This window comes from Athene cunicularia (assembly GCF_003259725.1).
Source record: "Athene cunicularia isolate RWA chromosome 15 unlocalized genomic scaffold, athCun1 chr15_part1, whole genome shotgun sequence".
Taxonomy (NCBI): domain Eukaryota; kingdom Metazoa; phylum Chordata; class Aves; order Strigiformes; family Strigidae; genus Athene; species Athene cunicularia.
In genome coordinates, this window is record NW_020799121.1 from 12,158,716 (window position 1) to 12,177,859 (window position 19,144).

General features: G+C 56.5%; 1 protein-coding gene across 10 annotated transcripts in view; it reads left to right on the forward strand.

Annotated features, from left to right (window-relative positions):
- The window catches only part of NCOR2 (nuclear receptor corepressor 2), a 203,274-nt gene that overhangs the window by 181,198 nt on the left and 2,932 nt on the right, over positions 1-19,144 (forward strand). For 6 of the 10 annotated variants that reach the window (XM_026859568.1, XM_026859572.1, XM_026859573.1 and 3 more), the window contains 17 exons: positions 1,446-1,598; positions 2,009-2,095; positions 2,548-2,825; positions 3,669-4,032; positions 6,175-6,402; positions 6,515-6,760; positions 7,190-7,339; positions 7,773-7,913; positions 8,025-8,187; positions 8,744-9,177; positions 11,444-11,587; positions 11,751-11,899; positions 12,237-12,430; positions 13,873-14,022; positions 14,334-14,479; positions 15,720-15,773; positions 18,612-18,839. In XM_026859568.1, the coding sequence (XP_026715369.1) occupies positions 1,446-1,598; positions 2,009-2,095; positions 2,548-2,825; positions 3,669-4,032; positions 6,175-6,402; positions 6,515-6,760; positions 7,190-7,339; positions 7,773-7,913; positions 8,025-8,187; positions 8,744-9,177; positions 11,444-11,587; positions 11,751-11,899; positions 12,237-12,430; positions 13,873-14,022; positions 14,334-14,479; positions 15,720-15,773; positions 18,612-18,839 (3,309 nt within the window). The remainder of the gene's footprint in view (positions 1-1,445; positions 1,599-2,008; positions 2,096-2,547; positions 2,826-3,668; positions 4,033-6,174; positions 6,403-6,514; positions 6,761-7,189; positions 7,340-7,772; positions 7,914-8,024; positions 8,188-8,743; positions 9,178-11,443; positions 11,588-11,750; positions 11,900-12,236; positions 12,431-13,872; positions 14,023-14,333; positions 14,480-15,719; positions 15,774-18,611; positions 18,840-19,144) is intronic. The other 4 variants (XM_026859577.1, XM_026859578.1, XM_026859575.1 and 1 more) reach the window with 2 other exon arrangements.

Consider the following 19,144-nt stretch of genomic DNA (forward strand, 5'->3'; position numbering starts at 1 on the left):
GATTGGTTATTCTCATTCTGCATATGATTGCTGATGGCTTCTGCAAGGCAAGGGACGTGGGTTTGGAGTGATTTTCTTTCTGTTTAGTCTCTCTTCTCCCTCGCGCCCTCCCCCTGCTTCCCAGCGTTACAAAGGGTGCCCGGGACCGCGTCCCCTTCTGCAGAAGGGCTGTTGGCAACAGATGTGCCTTGATGACAGGGTGCAGGCACATCGCCCCGCATCTGCCGCAAGGTGCTTGGCTGATTCTGAACATCACCCCCGGATTTCTCCCATCAAATGAATGTGAAGTGAAGGCTCGGGGACAGATCCCCCTCTTGTTTCCCCACACGCAGCCCCAAACACTTTCTGGATTGAGTGGGTGCTGATTGCGGAAACCAATAGTGGGTGTGAAGTTGTAATAATCCCATTTTATTAATTACTGCTTTTGCCAAGAAGGACTTTTGTTCCCGCTTGTCCGCGATGGAATGAACGTTTTTAACTTCTCCTCCGTTTTCCCTAATTGTAAAACCACCTTCTCTGCCCACAAAGAGGAGGATCAGGGCCCTGCCAATCCTTGGCAGGGACAGCCAGGCCAGGGACGATGGGCAGAGGCGTTTGTCTCTCCAAGCCAACATCCCTGCTCAGAGCTCGTTACATAAACACAAGGCATTCGGCTGGATCAGAAGCTGCCTGCTAAATTCACAGCTCACTGCACATGATGGATGCCCATCGCCCGGGGTGGGCGTGATGCTGCCTGGCACAGCAGGGCTCTGCTTGCCTGTAGCTCAGAACAGTTTTCCACTGTGCGTTTGCAGAAGAATCAGCTCCAGGTTCAGGCGAGGAGGTGGTCGGTGGTCTCTCATCACGCTGGTGCTTGCTCCATCAGTCCTGCGTGGGACTTTTCGCCATCTCTACCAGTTCTTGTGCACGCTCACTGCTGCTTCAAAGGAATCATTCTCAGCTTTGCCTCTCCCCCTTTTTTCCTTGATTTTCTCACCCAGGGAGTGTCTCGGCAAATGCTAAAGCTGGCCGAGATCCCAAACAGTAGGTGTCTAGCAAAAATCAAAACAAACAGGGGAAAAAAAATAAAAAGCCCCAGACCCATGGGGCCAAGTTCAGTGGAACCGCAGCTGCTCACACCAGCGCCACGCTGGCTCCAGGCTGTCCCACTCCCTACATGATGGTCCCCACTGGGGAGGGAGGGAGCAGGACATGACAGGGTGGATGCTCCCACCCGAGCGGGAGGCACAGATCTAGAGTCTGAGGCAGGCAGGGAGGGGAGAAAACACCAGCTGAATTTCTTGGAAACCAACCCCGTGCAATGTGTCTGGCATTGCTGAGTGTTGGCTGATCCTGGGATGGGATCTGACCTTTCAGCAGCACACGCAAACAGCAGTAAACACCTCCCTTGGCCAGTGCTGTCTTTCCATCCTTCTGATGGTGCTTCTTGGTGTTCCCTTCCCCAGGTGGAGTTGCTGCTTCTCAGTGTCCCAAAGAAGACAGCAGGAGCTCAGGAGCTTCGCATGAGACGACAGGAACCAAGCGGACCTACGATATGATGGAGGGGAGGATCAGCCGGGGCTTATCAGCCCGTGATACCTTATCTGCCAGCATTGAAGGTGTGTCTGGGTGAAATCTTTCACCCGTGCTGTGTTAGTAGTGACCCTCAGAGACCTCATCTTGGCTCTTGTCTACATGATGCACCTTCCTGTGCCCATGTTTTGGTAGTGGTTAGCCGGTCCCCTGCAGCACATCCCAGCAGGACAACATCTGACCAGCACGGGAAAATGAGGGACACAGACTGGCCCATTTGCTTTTGGTTTCTGTCCTGGTAGAGGTAGACCAGTTTCAGGAAAAAAAAAAATACAGAAAAAAACTCCCACATTTTTAAAAAAAGAGGTATCAAGTAATTTAGAAATTGTTGATGTTTCTCCTTGCTGTCCCAGGAGTCCCTGATAACACTGTCATGTATCCGTTGTAAATGAATTCCTGTGTCACAACTCAGCTTTCCCCCTTGGATCTGTTCTAGGTCTCATGGGTCGAGCGATCCCTCCAGACCGACACAGTCCCCATAACCTAAAGGAGCAGCATCACATGCGGGGCTCGATCACACAAGGTAAAGCCTGCAGGCAGAATATGGCCATGGCCGGATGTAACATGGGGAGGCATCTCGCATGCGTGGCCCCTTGGTCTTGTTGTCAGGCTAGGGCAAGAGGAAACAAGGATGGACACATCAAAGTCCAGCTGCAGGTCTCTGCAGCCTCAACTGTGCGCTCAGAGAGATTTTCAGTCTTGCTCAGCTTCTACCAGCCTACGCTCTCATCAAAGTCAGGGGTAAAATTCTCAGTGACTCACCTGAAGACAGGTTGAAACTAGTAAAATGGGTTAGGAAAGTGGTGGTAGATGTAAGGTGGTCCACAGCTGCTCTGTGTGCTCAGTTGGGTACCAGTCCCCGAGTTAAATGCATTAACTAGAGATGCCCTTGAACTGAGCATCTGCTCAGGGACTGGGAGACCGGTGTCTGGCTGGGGAATCACCCTCTGCATCCATTGTTCTTGCGGGTTGCAGGAATACCTCGGTCCTACGTGGAGGCCCATGAGGACTACCTCAGAAGAGAAGCCAAACAGCTGAAGAGGGAAAACACTCCACCGAGGGACCTATCGGATGCCTACAAGGTCAGGTCTCACGAGGGCCTTACTCCTCTGAAAATGAAACCAGCCCATGAAGGCCTGGTGGCCACGGTGAAAGAAGCAGGAAGATCAATCCATGAGATTCCCCGGGAGGAGCTGCGGCGGACACCAGACATCTCTCTGACGAGACCTCTGAAGGAAGGCTCCATCACGCAGGTGAGTATGGGGCAAACAGCAGATGAGATGGGCCCTACTCAGGCTGCTGTCCTTGCACAGACTGCAGGGACCATTCCCAAGGTAAAAGGAGAGCAGAGAGGACTTCAGGTTGCAAACACATCACTGGCCAGAATTGAGGCTCTGCTTGAGTATATGTTGCCCCTCCCCATCCTTTGATGGGGTTCCTTCCAACCCAGACTATTCCATGATCCTTCCAGTGGATAATCTATGGTCTCATCTGTGATCTCTCCAGCGGATAAATACAAAACCCAGGGATGAGAGCTCAGCACCCCCTGGCACGTTAAGAGAGCAGTGCTTTATCCACATGCATACGTGGAAGGGGACACATCTGGCTCTTGTTCAAGGCCAGAGTCAACTCGGTGCCCTCAGCGGTTGTGACTCTGGGTGTGCATAATCTTGGTCTCCTCCCTTTAGGGGCAAGTGTCAACCCAGCAAGGCCAGTAGTTAGGATGAAACGTGGCATGCTGTCTCCTGTTGGGCTCCAAATATTTGGAGGGTTCCCATGGCACCTCGTAGTCCTACCTCATTTCACAGTGTGTGTAGGAGAGAGGCGTGATGGGCACAGCCAGCCTTCGGCAGTGACTCATCATCATCTTGTTGGAGCACAACAAGACATGCAAGATGGGCGCTCCACCCTGCCCCGCGCTCTGAAGAGCTGTTATCTCTGCTTTGCCGATGGCTGTTGCCGTTTGACCGAGTAAACTGGTGCACTGACCCACTGAACAAGGAAACACGAGTTCTGTGGAAACGTGGTGTGATGCGGTCGCTGCATCCCCTTCTGCTCTCTGCCCCTTTGATGCCCCCTCTGCTTTCTGTCCCCAGGGTACCCCACTGAAGTATGACAGTGGTTCTTCCTCCTCGAGTACCAAAAAGCACGACGTGCGGTCCATCATCGGCAGTCCCGGCCGGACTTTTCACTCTGTGCACTCACTGGATGTCATCCAAGACCCAAGGAATCTGGAGAGAGCTTACGAAGAGAGCCTGAAAAACAGGCCAAGCCCAGTGACAAACTCGGGTGGCTCCATCGCCAGAGGGGCTCCTGTGATTGTCCCCGAGCCAGGCAAGCCCCACCAAAGTGCCCTCGCCTATGAGGACCACCAGGCAGGGCACAGCACGGCGTTCAGCAGCCACTTGCACAGAGGGTCTCCAGTCTCCACCCGGGAGTCCACGCCACGCCAGCACGAAGGTACTTGGCAAACCTTTTATTTGACGCTAAGATTTCTAGCAAGCTGAGCAGGAAGGTGCGTGGGGGGTGGCTGCTGACCCCACCTGCCCGAGCCGTTCCTGGCAGGTGACCGTCAAACCCGTCCTCCCCAGCACCCCACACCCACTCCTGCCCACGGCTGTGGCTGACTCACGGCACTGGAGCGGCTGCCAGGGGCAGCTGGGGCTCAGCTCCCTTCCTGGGGGTGCTCACACAGTGAGGGCACCCCATGTCTGTGCCAGGGTAACCAAAGGGAGACTTGGACCAAGGCTCGTGAAGCTGGTGGTGTTTTAACAGTGTCTTCCTGTCCCAGCTTTGGCCCAGGGCACCTCTGTTTCCGCAGGCGGGCAGGAAAGCAGTGCTTGGTGCGCTGGGTGGGGAGACCTTCCCACTTCTCACACATCTGGTGTGTGTTTGCCTGCCTCGTGTGTTTATGCCTCTTCCATCACCTGGGCACCCGAGTGCCTCACCTCCAGGAATATCTAATCCCTTCTGAGCCGATGGATCTGGTCAGGGCAAAGGGTCTTTGGGATCTGCCCTCTCCCCGGCCCGTCTGCCTGCACCAGGCAGGGTCTTCCCATCCCCCCTGGCATCAGTCATCTGCCCCCAGAGCCTAACCTGGGGCTCCTGGGGTGCAGGCGTGTGTCTGGGCTGGGCTTAGTGATCTGGTTAGACACAGTCAGATCCAGAGCACAAAAACTCCTCTTTCTTCGTGGCACATCTGTGGGCAGGATCAGTGCTGCAGCCAGTCTCTAAGACACCTTGTCCCAGCAAGCCTGCTAGCTGTGGGTAATTGCTTGGGGGCCTTTGCATCTCCTGCCTGCAAATCGTTGTTGTCGTAACCCAAGAGTCTTGTGATTTGGGGGCGTACAGCACAAGATGTCGCAGTCTGCCAAAAACTGAGGCCAGGACTTGTCTCCCCGGTGAGGAGTGGGAGATGAGGCGGTGCAGAGTTCCTCCAAAAAGCCTCCCCCATCTCTCGCTGCCGGCTGGGCCCGCTCCAGCTCTCCGTGGCCGGTGTGTCCCATTGCTGCAGCCTCTGCTGTGTTCCCTGTTAGGTCAATCATTGTGGGGGAAGCCTTCAAATGTTGGCGGCTCTTTGAGATTGGCGTATGCGATGAGCACGATGCAGGGCAGGCAGCACCTGGGCCGTGGGGAGGGATCCCAAGGGAAAAATCAATGTTCCTGCAAAGCGCCAGTGGGAAGGTGGATTTCTGCATGCCTGGAGCTTACAGGGCTTTGGAGTGCAGAGGATCTGCAGGAGTCCCCGTGGCTTGGCTTGCAGTTGGAAATCACCTTTCCCTGAGTCACCTGAGCTTTCCTTCTGTCCCAGCAATTGGTTTATTAGCAGTCACGCCAAGACACCAAGCCTCGTGAAAGGAGCGGGTGTGGCCCGTGTTGCAGCCCCGTTTGTTTAAAGTCAGCAGTGATGGGCTGAATCCATCCGCGTGCGTGCGAGGGGGCTGCTCCTTGCTCCCCGAGCCAGGGCCGGGCAGCGCTTGGCGTGCAGTCTGGTGCACGGGGTTTGGTCACGCTGCTTGGGGTGGCTCCGTGTCAGCCGATGTCCCCAGCCTGCTGTTACAGCCACAGGAGCTGGTGACACTCAACTCAGGTTGGGTGAGAAGTGCCACCAGTGCCCAGCTCAGGTTGGGAGAGCTGAGAGAAGTCCCTGACATGATCCAACCTCCCTTCTGTGTGCTGGGAAAGAGCTTACGGCTCCAGAGGCTGGTGACTGCTCGCACTCTCTGAACTGTGTTTCACCACTGTCACCAGGAGTTTCGGGGTCCCCGGCTTTGCCTGGCAGCGGTGACTTCCTCATGCCAAGGAGTGCGGCAGCAAAGCTCCACCGCCAGCTGCTTGCACAGGCCAGGAGGAACTCACAGACTGCCTGGGGTGGAGGGATGGTTTGGGACAGGCTTCTCCTCCTGGGGACAACCAGGGCATGGCCCACCTTGGCCTTGGTGGCGTAACAGGCCATGGCGGAGCAGGGAGGAGGGAAAGGTCCCTCGAGTTCAGGCTAGCTGTGAGCGTCCCCGGGGGACACGCTTGGCTGCAGGCATCCCTCGGGGACACAGCTTGGCAGCAGCACTCAGTCTCTGACTCATTTCCTTCTGCGTGCTGCAGGGAGCATCACTGCCGGGAAGCCGGTGTCCCAGGACAGAAAGATCACCCCCACATCGAGAGAGCTCACCAACTCCAAGTCTCCACATGCCCCCGTGGCCGACCACCACCACCCCATCTCCCCGTACGAGCACCTGCTCCGTGGTGTGAGCGGGGTCGACCTGTACCGAGGGCACATCCCACTGGCTTTCGACCCCGCCGCCATCCCGAGAGGAATCCAACTGGAAGCAGGTACCTTTGGTGGGGGCACGGTCTGTTCGGGATTATTCTTCCCTTGCTGTGCTCCAAAAGCCTGAGTACTCTGAGGAAAGCCACTTCACATCTGCACCCTTTTCTCTCCCAGCTGCTGCTTACTACCTGCCGAGGCACCTGGCTCCGAGCCCCACGTACCCCCACCTCTACCCCCCGTACCTCATCCGAGGCTACCCGGACACAGCCGCCATGGAGAACCGACAGACCATCATCAACGACTACATCACGTCCCAGCAGATGCACCACAACGCTGCGGCCACGGCCATGGCGCAGCGGGCTGACATGCTGCGCGGCCTGTCGCCCCGGGAGCCCTCCCTCGCCCTCAACTATGCAGCAGGTCCTCCCAGCACGGCACCGTCCAGGGCTTTGGGGACGTTTTGGGAGGAGGAGGCTGGGTCAGGCTGGTGGTGGCAGCTCCAGTGCTGGGGCCAAGGGCCAAGCCAGCAGCACAGTGTCACCCAGCAGTGTCGGAACTTGGCTGGTCAGCGTGGCTGGTGCTGCCTGCAGCCCCCTTGCTCAGTGGGAATAGACCTCAGCGTTTTCCTCCCCCTTATTTCCAGCAGCAGGACATGCTGTATTTGCCTGCAGAAGGGTCCCCTCCCCTGACAGCCAATGCCCAGGGGTCACGGGGTGGGCGGGGGCACCTCCTGTGCTGCACCAGAGCAGCAGGACGGGCCGACCCTCCCCAGCATCGCTCCCGGCTCCAGCGCAGGCAAACTGCAGCAGCTCAGTGTCATCCTGACAGTCCTCTCGCTTCCCTCTGCAGGCATCATCGACCTGTCCCAAGTGCCACACCTGCCCGTCCTCGTGCCCCCAACCCCCGGCACCTCTGCCACCACCATGGACCGCATCACCTACATCCCCGGGCCCCCCCAGACCTTCGGCAGCCGGCACAGCAGCTCCCCACTCTCCCCAGGTAATGCTGGAGGTTGCTTTTCCCATGGGAAAGCGGTTGGGCAGGACACCCCTAACCAGTTCAGGGTCATGAGTTCAGCATGTTGGGGCAGATTGGGGGAGCCCAAGTTCATTCTCGCTCAGGGACCAGCCCACTGACTCCCTCTGATATGCTTGTTGGGGGATTCCTTGCTTTTCCCTCTTCTTCCCCAAAGTGGCAGCTGGCGGGCAGCTCTGTGGAAGGTCATACTCCGGAGGTGGGGCCAGCACAGCTATTGTGTGACTTACCTGGGTTTCGTCACACAGGTTGCCCCCATCCGTCCTGCTCCAGGTGACCTTGGATGGAGCCGTTCCTTATCTGCTCTGCAGGCACAGCGATGTGAAGAGCAGGCAGTGTTCCCCAGGGGAAATCGCTCTGTCTGCAGCCCTTTCACTGCCTTTCCGTTGGGTTTCAGGAGGCCCCACGCACATGACCAAACAGTCGGGATCGTCGGTGTCCGAGCGGGAACGAGAACGGGAGCGGGAACGGGAGAGGGAGCGTGAAAAATCCATCCTAGCGTCTACCACGGTGGAGCATGCACCCATCTGGAGACCAGGTAGGCTGGGAAGGAGCCTGGCACCACATCTTGGGGCCCGTGCTGGGTGGAGATAGGGTTGGGGCTATAAAACAAAGAGCTAAAGAAACCCGTCTTTGTATTTTCCCCCAGGTACAGAGCAGTCGAGCAGCCGTTCATCCTCCCACTCTCACAGCCACCAGCACTCTCCCGTCTCACCCCGCACCCACGAAACCATCCAGCAGCGCCCCAGCGTACTCCACAACACAAGCATGAAGATCATCTCCTCGGAGACCCCCACCCCTTCCGTCCTGCGGTACGTGCCCCTGCCACAGCTCCTGCTGCTTACCCTGACCCCTGCACCAGGGCAGCTGTGGTGGTTAATTAACGAACATCACATGGGGCACCTCTGAGGTGGAGTGAGGGTTGTTTCCACTTTCAGTCTCAGCAGGAGCAGGATTGGGGCTTACGGGGTAGTTGTGATGGGGAGAAGCACGATTTTGGTGCCCAGTTCCTTTGGTTTTCCTGGTGGCTTTTACTGCTACCAGGAAAGAAAGGAGGAGTGTCCCTGCGTCCCAGTACAGATATCACTCCTCTTGCTGAAAGTTGCCAGGTGGTGGAGTTATGAAGGTCTCTGGGACCTGTCCATGGGGTTTATTCTCTCCAGTCAGTTCATCCAGGCAGCAGCCAATACCCCGTGGCCAGTTACTTATCCAAGTCCTCCTCACACGCTCCAGCACAGGCCAGCCCTATGCTCAGGAGCCCTGGAAGGACCTGGGCCAGGCAGGGCTGATCACTGGGACTCTGGTAACAGCACTCTCCTTTCTCCAGGTGCTTCTCTCATCTTCACCTCATCTTCGTTTGCCTTCCAGATCCTCCTCCACCACTACCACATCACCGATCCGCTCCGCCGCCTTCCCCTCGGCCTCCACCCTGCGCTCCTCCCTGAGCGCGGCCGACAGCTACGTGGCCCCGCTGGACCCGGCCGTCCTGCAGAAAGAGGCCTCAAGGGCACGGGAAGCCAAGGCAGAACGACCCCAGACTGACAACAACGTCTTCACCTCAAAGCTGCCCACGGGGGCCAACCTCGAACAGTCACCTTCACCCATCAAAGCCATGGAGTCGAGACCTTTACCCGCCTCCGGACCCGGTTCTTCTCATCACTATAGCAGAGGACAGGGGAAAAGCCAGCAGCACCATCACCCTCTGGACCAGCAGCATGCAGCCTCGGGCCCTGAGCAGCACAGTAGAGAAAAGAGTCAAAGTAAACCCTTTTCAATGCAGGAACAGGAGCTCCGAGCACTCGGTAAGAGCACCACGACAGCGGCCAACTTCGTAGATGTGATTATCATGCGCCAAATGTCTTGCGATAAGGGGCAGCGAGAAAGAGGCTCGCTAAGTAACAACTCCACTAGTGATGGTAAGAAATTGGAGGGGAGAGGTGAGAGAGCTGTGCCTTGAAACGCGTTTTATTTCATTATTTCTTATTTTTAGTAGCACTCTTGGCTTTGTCAGCTCCCCACGTGTTCTTGTCCCTCTGCTTCCCAGTTGTTACATTATTCCAGACTTTTTTTGTGTGTGTTTTAAGGATCTTCCCTTCTCCCACCCTCTTCTAGTTTTTCCCGTTGCCAAGTCCTGTTTTGCAAACGTTGTTCAGTTCCTGGTATTGCTTTTTACAGACAATAGCAATTTGCTAATTCTGATTTCCCCATCATTAGAAATTCCCAGGCAGTCTGTAAGGAGCAGTTGTGGGTAATAAATCAAAGGAGTGAAGCGGAGAACCGGGAGTGTGAGCGGGACAGGGCTGCTGGCCGTCAGACATGGTTGCACCACTGAGCGTGCAGGATCTCAGAGGGCTTTGTGGGCTGCTGTGTGATGCAGCTCAGACAGGTCCATTCGCGTGGGGTGACCTCACGCAGGGTCCCACTGCTGGATGCTGCACAAGAGGGCAACGCTCGCTCAGCCCAGCCGTGCTCGGCAGCCATTTCCAGAGCAGACCTCAGGAACCACCTGGCAGCAATCTTGTGTAGGACACAAAAGCGCTGGGAGAAGTTTCTCCAGAAAAAGGTGCAGGGATGGGGCTGGATTCAAGATCTGGGGTGTTCTTGACAGGACTAACCTTCACCCAGAGCATTTATCCCACCAGCATGCAGAAGCAACAGGCAGTCCGTGGGATCTGGTGGGACCCCATCTTCAGGTTGAAGCATCTGCCTTGGCCCGTCAGCACTGAGAGTTGCTCCCCAGCTCCCCGCCCTGTAACCCAGGGGTGGAAGGGACAGGGCAGCATGGCCGGGGAGGAGAGCTGCTCTCACTGGCACATCCTGACCCACCCGTCCCACCACTTGGTCGTGTCTGGTCCCAGCTCCTTCTAGCAGTGTGCTCCAGGGCCAGGGCCGTGCCTCTGGCTGCGGTGCGCTGCCCAGCTGAGCTTTTCCTCCACCTTTTTCCCTGGCACCAGTGTTTTCTCCAGCTGAGTGTTGTGCTGAGGAGGAGAGGGGTGGCTTTTCTATGACTGTGAGCTCACAGGAGGGAGCTGGTGTTCTTCAGGATTGAACTGTTGGCTAGGGATCTTTCCAGAGCAGGACACTTCAGTGGATCCAAAGCGTGATCCCTTCAGTGCTGGCATGCATGGGGTGATGGGGGGGTGCTGCATCCCTGTCCCTGATGCAGGGAGGTTCTCCACGGGGGCTCTCCCCTCCCCGTGCCCCAGGTACATGCAAGGTCAGTGTGTCCATGCCTGGGCACTGGGGACCCTCTGGCAGCGCTGTAGGTCGCCTGCCAGATTTGCCTGCAGTTTCCAGGAATTGAGCGTTAGGAGGGTAAAGGTCTGTGGAGGCTAAAGTCATGAACATTGCCAAACGTGCTTAGCTGGTGAGAGGCGGTGTGTGCCTCCTCCAGGGCTCTGCCATCCTCCACCCCTGGAATGTGGAAGCATAACCCATCTGTGCCTCAGTTTCCCCTCTCTGTTGAAAGCTGATGGTGGTCCCTCATTCCAGCTCTGTGAGTGTGTGCAAAGGCCTTAAAAGGCAGAGAATGGTCAAGAAGCCTTTTTGCCCCTGTGGTGTGTGAGTCTGCTGTCTCTGGAGCAGGATCTGGAGTCTGCAGGACCTTGTGCCAAATTTTCAAGCCCCTGGCATGCTGGGCTTGGGACTTTTCTCTGTAAAGCACTTGGACACCTCTTGTGCAGCCACCCCCACTCCTGCAGGGCGTTGCTTTCCCTCCTGGCATAGTGGGGTTTATATTTTTCTGTTTCAGTAGGTGGGGGAGTAGGGGGAGAACAAGTTGTGAACCCGCAGGGGTTCAATTTGGTTCCTGACTTGTGCTGTCACCACAGGCTGCTGCGTGTCCAGCTCTGCAGGGCTGAGACATCACCTCTTTCCTGCAGCCATCACCACAACTGGACATAAGAGGTGGCTCTGGGAGTGCCTGCAGTGTGACCTACCAGGTCTTCCCTCATCTCTTTTTTCCCCCTTTGCTGGACGTGTGACTCTACCCACAAGTGACGGTTGCCACAGCACTAGGGAGAATCCAGGTGAGTTCCTGGTTTTAACTCCCTTCTCCCATTTCCCCAGGTTTTCACGGAGGGTACAGCCCTGAGCGGATGGAAGCAGTGAGTCCCGTGAGCTCGCCCAGCCTGTCCCATGAGAAGGGGACCAAGCTGCTGCAGGATGCAGAGAAGGGGCACGGGGAGCATGATCTGAGGCAGAAACAGCAAGGTGAGGGCAGGGACTGGCAGCACCAGCTGGCGCAGGAAACCCTGAGCTGGTGGGGGGGGCTTTGTCAACCAGCTCACTGTGCCACCATGCCGTGCCGGGATGGCATTCAAGGAAGGGGACACAGACATCATCTCATGCCTGCTCTCTTCTTTGTCCCCCCCAGTCTCGCTGAAGGCCTCGGCCCCTGAAGCAGCCCACCTGCAGCAAATCCGGCACCCCGATGGCTCCCAGCCCCAGTGCCAGCCCCTGCAGTCCAGCCAGAGCATCAAGGGCATGAACCAGCGGGTGGTCACGCTGGCCCAGCACATCAGTGTAATTAACCTCATTCTCACTTTTCTGTTGGGCTCCGGGGAGGAGGGAAGAGCTGATGTGAAACACGTCTGGTGGGGAAAGGGCTGGGAGTGATGCTAGAGACCTCAGCACCTCTGGCTGCAGGGTGGAGAGAGCAGGGTGCATCAGCAATGTTCAGCCCGGGTGTTTGTGTCCCCAACAAGCCCATCGCGGAGCTGCTCCAGGCAGGAGGCAGAAGTTACACCCCCGCAGGGACAAACCAGCCTAATTCCCTCCTGCTTGCCCTGTCTTAGTTGAGCCCAGCAAAGCAATAAGTAGAAACCAACTCTATTTCTGACTCGGGAGTTTCTTCTTCTAGGAGGTTATCACGCAGGACTACACCCGCCATCACCCGCAGCAGCTCAACTCCCACATCCAGACCCCGGTGTACTCCTTCCCCGGGGCCACGTGCCCCGTGCTGGACCTGCGCCGCACCCCCAGTGAGGCCTATCTGCAGCAGCAGGAGCACGCAGCAGCCTCCAGGATCTCCCCGCAGAACGAAGGCGGCAAAAGGTGAGGTCAGAAAGTCCAACCAAAGCTGGCACACACGGCTTTCTGCCCACCTGCTGTGCCAGTCTGAGTTCAGAGACTTCCTGAGATCATCCCAATGCCCTGCTCTCAAGCACGGTCAGCTGGAGCAGGTTGTCCTGGATCATGATCAGTTGGGTTATGAATATCTCCACTGATGGAAATTTCAACACTTCTCTGGCCAACCTGTACCAGCGTTTGAGCAGCCTTACAGTAAAAAAGTGTTTTCTTTTGTTAGGATGGAATTTCATGTGTTTTGATTTGTGTCTATTGCCTCTTGTCCTGTCGCTGTCCTCAGTCCCTGGCAGGTCATGGCATAGTGACCTTGCAGACCACAGATGGTTCCAAAAAGCACCAGAGAAATGTTTTTTTCATTGGTTCAGAGTTAATTTTATCTTAATCTTTCTCAGTGAATCAGAAGCCTGTTAGACACGTGTGCCCTGTCAACTGCAACTCTCCCATTTCAGGCACCACCTGTATTTCTTTCATAGTCACTTTTAAATCCTTATGCTGATACCAGCACTAGGCAGATCTGATTCCTGTTGTGTGGAATTAAAAAATGTGAAGTGTGAGAACGGGCTCTATCCTCCCAGCCAAACACTGACAGAGACCCAGATGCATCCGGGAAAGAGTGGTGTCTCCAAACTGGTGGTTCCTTGTCAGTAAATGTGATTATTCTTCCCAGCTCTGCCTGGGCTTTATAACATTATAGGGGAGGGAGCCCAGCCCTGGCCACCCAGCGATGAAAAAACCTGGAGGGGGGGAAAAAAGAGAAACCACAGAGAGAACAAAGCTGTAAATTCCCAGAACTCGCTGTGAGGAATTCCTCGCAGACTCGAGCCTGGCCGTCTCCCAGGCGCTGGCCACGGGCAGGCATTGGGGCTGCGTCGGTGCTCTCAGGGCTGCTCCAGCGCCGGACCCATCGCCCGCAGCCAGCGAGCCCCTGCGTGGCCCCAGACAAGGTGGGTGGGAGGTGGTGAGTGCTGCCCTCCACCGCGTTCACAAATACGATGGAGAATCAAAAGCTGTGTCCCCAAAGGGTTAACGTCGCAGCCCTCCGCAGGGATTGTGTCCCTGCCAGCCAGGGACGCTTGGGCTGAGCCAGCGAGTCCCAGGACTGGTCCCTCTGTCCCTCCTGGGCAGCTGTATTTGGGGTGACTGCTGGCTGGCCCGCTGCCTGGAAATGTGGGCCACGTCTCGGCTCAGTCCTGCTCTGCACGCCTGCGGTGCAGAAAAATGCCCAAACCGTGCTCTTCCTCCAGCTTGCGTTAAAAGGCGCCGTAAGCCCACAGGGGTGTGGAAGGTTTGGCTTTTTTCCCTGCTGTAGGAAAGCTATTTTAGTCCTTCTCTCCCTCCCGACCCCGAGCTGCTGTGCAGAGACAGGATGTTGCAATACATTGATTGCATCTCCCCGTGGCTCTCCGCAGGTCCCCGGAGCAGAGCAAAGCCTCGGCCGGGAGCGGGTCAGACAACTGTATCGAGCCGGTGTCTCCACCAGACGGCGTGGGAGAATCGGAGCACGCCAAGAGCGCCACGTACCCGATCCTGTACCGAGAGGGCGAGCAGATAGACCAGAGGTAACGCCGAGGGAGGGGACGCTGGAGACAGCGCGGGGATGTTCTCCTTGTCCCCATGCTCGCCCTGACCCAAGCTGCTTTTCTGGCAGCCAAAAGCAACGTCACATCCCACGTTGCTGTCTGTTTGTAGGGGCTTTTCAACACCGTGTGGTACATTTACGGTAGGAATGGGGAGAAAGGTTGGAGATCTTGAATATCTCAGGAGCCCCCCCGGGCTGATTCTGAGAAGTTACACTAGGGGAAGAGTCGTTCTAGGCGGGACTTTGTGAACTGGGTGTTGCAGAGGTTTCCAATGGTCTTCTGCTTTGCAGGATGGGGTCCAAGTCCCCGGGAAACAACACTCAGCCTCCAGCTTTCTTCAGCAAGCTGACCGAGAGCAACTCCGCCATGGTGAAGTCCAAGAAACAGGAGATCATCAAGAAGCTCAGCACGACCAATAAAAATGAAACGGAGTACAGTAAGGACATGTGGGGAAGCGAACATGGGGCACCGGGGGGAAAAAAAGCCTTGAGGACACATGAAGGAAAGGAGATTTGGGAATGAGTGCTGCTGTGTTAAGGGCTGGGAGCTCCCAGCCAGCGCTCTCTGCATCGTGCCATGGTTTTTTTGGCAAGTGCAAGGTCCACCTGCTTCCTGGAATGAGCTGCACTGGTGCCAGCAGTGGCTGTGTGCAGCTGGAGGGGGGCAGTGGGAGGCTTCCCAACCCCACATCTCCTTGCTCTGGGGCTGTCAATCCCACCCCCACCAGATAACCTCAGTAGGAAGGAAATAATGAGCTGAGCATGGAGGAGACTTAAGAGCAATTGATATTTTAATGAATGGCCAGCCAAGCTGAATCCTTCCTCCCTGAGATGCATCTCCCCCCAGTGTTACTTTAAGCCCTACATCAATATTGGTACAGCTCTGTAAAACTAACCAGGCTGGCTCATATTCGAAATTCAGCCCGTTCATTCATTAACCGCTAATAGAGTAGATAGGATCATAATTTAATTTAGCCCAGCATTATACAGTCAATACTAATTCAATTTGAATCCATCTTACAACAGCTGCATCAGATAAGAGGGACCGAGCTGTCTCGTCTCCTAGATGATGTTACCATGAGCCAACAGTATTGTTATGCCCCTTTGGGGACATGTGGCTGAACGCCGTGACCTTCCACACTTTTCCTTTGTCAAGGGAAAAACATATAGAAATAGGAAACGCCTCTTATTTGATGAGAATTTGTGTTATTCTAAGGAAAGTGATATCCAAGTCAAACAGCTCAGCTAAGAGGGAAAATATTGATTTAACATCTCTCCTCCTCCTCCTCACCCTCCCTGCTGCCCAGACCTGCTCCCTGGGTGTGGGGATTTGGGCCTTTGGAAATCCTGTAAGCAGGAGAGAGGGTTTGACTTCACAGAGCTTGTAACCCGAAGGGCTGGAGGGAGGGAGGTCAGCACTGGGCACGAAGACATCACCCCGGCTCTCTGGGCTCTGCTTTTGTGCCCTTTCCCAGCTGGTTTCCCAAGGCAATTACTCCTGGTCCTGACCAGCACCCGCAGACCCACCCCAGTGCCTGGGGGAGGTGGGCTGCTGCCAGGCTGGGTGCTGGGACAGGGACACTGGGATCTTGTCGTGGCTGGCACGGCAGGTCCCTCCCTACCGCCAGCCTGCGCGTGCTGCTCTCCCCACTGAAGAGCTTCTTTGTTTTTCTCCAGATGTTGGGCAGCCTGGGACAGAGATTTTCAATATGCCAGCGATTACCGGAGCAGGTAACTCTCCATATACCTGTACCATACCTCATTCCCTCTGGGGCTCACAGCCACGGAGAGCAGGAGTCTCAGTAGATTTAAGCATCTCCTTTTTTTCCTTTTGCTGTAAAACTGAGCGTAACAGCTGCTGGGAGGCCAAAGCCTCGGGACACACCGTAACTCCCCGCTGTTGAGTTGGAGACAGCGCAGTGTAATTCCTCGGGAAGCCTGGCAGAGTTTGAGGAGAGGTTAGAAGTCAAGCAAGGGTTGGCCATCTGATGCTGACAGAGGGTTAAACTATAGCAAGGTGGAGAGAGAGCATCCTGCTCTTGGTGTGGGACCTTGTGGTCACCCGTGGACGGGTCGGAGGGCAGCGGCGAAAGGGGACGTGGGAAGGGTGGGAAGCAGGCTCTGTCCCCCACGGGCCGGGCAGGCTGCAGGAGCCGGTTGCAAGAGCAAGGTGGGGTGAGAGCAGCACCCTGTAGCCTTGACCTGAGAGTGTTGGGCAAACTGGTGATGGCTGAGGACCCAGGGGAGGTGTTCACTGGGAGACGGAGGGGAGCTTGGGCCCGGGGGTGCTGGCAGCGTGCTCCGTCCTCCAAGTGGTTAAAGGAGGGGTTGACTCCTGGTTTTTCCAGAGCTGGGAGGAAACGTTCGGGTGGGGGCCAGGTGCGGGCGTCCGAAGGGCTTCGTGGGCAGGACTGCGGGGCTCTGCTGCGGCGCAGAGCGGGGAGCTCCGGCGGGTGGGGGGGTTGGGGCTCACCGCCCGGCTCCGGGGGGCTGGTTTTGGTGGTGGTAGCTGAGCACTGCTGCGGGCAGCCACGGTGGGCTTTAGCGAGTCCCCAGCCCTAACCAGCATTAACCTGCCGGCCTGCCTAACCGGGGGTTCGCTGGCTAACACCGGGGACTGTACCCCAGCCCCCAAAGAGCCCCTCTGCTCTCACAGAGAAAGGGTGCTGGGGAGGGCTCAGGATGGTCCTCCAGACCCCATGGAGATGTATTTGCCGTGCTGAGCTGGAGGACCACCACGCAGAAGCTGAAATGGAGGTTTAGGAGCTTTCCCAGGGGCACTGCAGCTTCCCCAGCTCTGCTGGGCCCGCAGCTTTCAGCTCAACTGGGAAAGGAGGAGAGGAGAAGCTTAAGGAAGGGATTTGGGCAAAGAGGGGCGAAAAGCAGCCCTGCAGAGTCAGGTGGCCAACATGGGCTTCCCCAACACGGGACAGAGACCAGCCCGAGGGAGGAGGACAGTGTGAAGGCTGTCGAGCTGTTGCTGCAGCAACGTCCAGGTGGGCTCACAAATGAATCCCCGTTGAGGAGTATTAATGGATACTTAATTGATTAAGTATTAATGCTCTCCTACAGCAGGAATGCCTTCAAGTTGTTAGTATTAAGTAGGAGGAATGGCAGCTTTCTCACAACCAAGGGAAGGAGGTGCTGTGGGTGAGGGCTCTGAGGGGGAGGAGGGCCAAGCACAGCTCTCAGTGGTGTAAGACCACTTGCCAGTGTGAACGTGTTTGGGAGAAGGATCCAGCTCACGCCAGCAGCTGGGGATGAGAGGGTACAGCTGGCCAGGACCCCAGGCTCCACGGCAGACAGAGTTTGTGGGGGTGAGGCCCAACCTCTTGAGAGCATCCCCTGGTTCAAGCTGTTCCTGCTGTGCTGGAGGGAGGCGTAAAGGCAGAGCACAGGGAGCTGAGTGCTGGGATCTGGCTGGAGGGGGCCAGGAGAGACCCTGCCCATTCACAGGAAGACCAGCGGACCCGGGATCCGTCCCTTTCCGAGCAGAGGGGCAGCAATCCCAGCACCAACACCCCCGGGATGGGGTGAGCTGGGGGGGGTGGGGGTGGCTGCCAATGGGGCTTCCCTCGCCGGCCTGCTGTTTTTGTGTCTGTATTTTGCCCTTGCTTGTTCCCTGTAACCGCCACACTGGGAATGACGGTGGCGTGGCTGAGCCTAGTGCCCTCTGGTCCCTGTGCAGTGCTGCACCATAACTGCATGGCTTGAGACTCACAACCACGCGGACACACCACTTCGCCTCTGCATCCTGTCCCGTAGCCGCGGCTCAGCCCGGGAGGGGGCCCTGGGCCACAGTGGGCTCCTGGCCTCGAGGGGAGGAAGGGAGTGGGCTGGGGCAGCGGGCAGGGGGCTTGCAAAGAGCACGAGGAGGGACAAAAGGACTCTCCCCTCTCCCCAGCATAGCCTGACCCCGTGCAGGCTGCGTGCCCTCGCCCGGGGGCTGCCTGCGTTTGCCATTTCTCATGCCAGGGCCAAACCCGGGCACCTCTTTCTGATCAAGTGTTTTTGTGGGGTGCTCCCTCTTCCTTCCCTGACTTTTCCTCCATGGGAAAGTGCCCCAGCCTCCAGATTCCTGGCACACTGACTTTTGTTCTATGTGTGCATCCATATGGACCCCACATCCAGGTGACTCCCCTGCCCCATGCCCAGCCTGGCTGGGTTGGCAGCACAGCCCCCACTTCTTGCAGTCACTCCCCAGGGCTCAGCAACAACCCCTTACCCCCTGCCATCCTCCGAGCCCTTGGCCCCAGAGAACCCAACCTGCCTGCAGCACCCCAGAAACCCAAATCCCAGAGTAAGTCCCATCCCATCCCATCCCACCACCAGCCCCTGCCGAGCCCTGGGGCGGGATGGAGTGGGGAGGAGGAGGAGGATGGGTGCATCGCAGCTCTTCAAAGAACAAGATGACAAAGTTTGTTGCTTTGCGAGAATGTGCTGACTGTTTGTTTCTTCCCTTCTCCCTTGTCTCCTTTCTCCCCCTTTCCCCGTCCCCCCCATCTTTCTTCTCATTTGGCTCCCCCCCATCTCCCGTCCCCTCTCTCCTCCCTCTCCCGTATCTCCCAGGGCTAATCAGTTGTAGGAGCCAGTCGGTCCAAGAGAATTCCAGTACCAACATGGGGTTGGAGGCAATAATTAGGAAAGCCCTAATGGGTAAATATGACGAGCAGTGGGAAGAGCGCTCACCTCTCAGTGCCAATGCTTTTAACTCTCTGAATGCCAGTGCAAGCCTGCCCGCTGCTATGCCCATAACTCCTGCTGATGGACGAAACGAGGACGTGCGCTCCTTGCCAGGTCTGCAGCCCTCTCCACCTTCGCTCTCTCTGTGTTATTAATTCTCAGCCTTTATATTTCCCCTTTTGTGGGTGGATTTATTCCCCACCCCCATTTTTGTTCATTTTGGTTTTCTTTTCTCCCCTCCCTCCCCCAGCTTCAAGCTTTGTGAATCTGCTGATTAATCCTGGTCTTGTTTGATGTTAATTTAATAGTTTCAGAAGGTGCTGTTGCTTTCTCTAAACCACTGACTGTGCTCCTTTCCCCGTTTGTTGGTTTTCAATATCTCTTTCCTTTTTTTTTTTTTTTTTTTTTTTTTTTTTTTT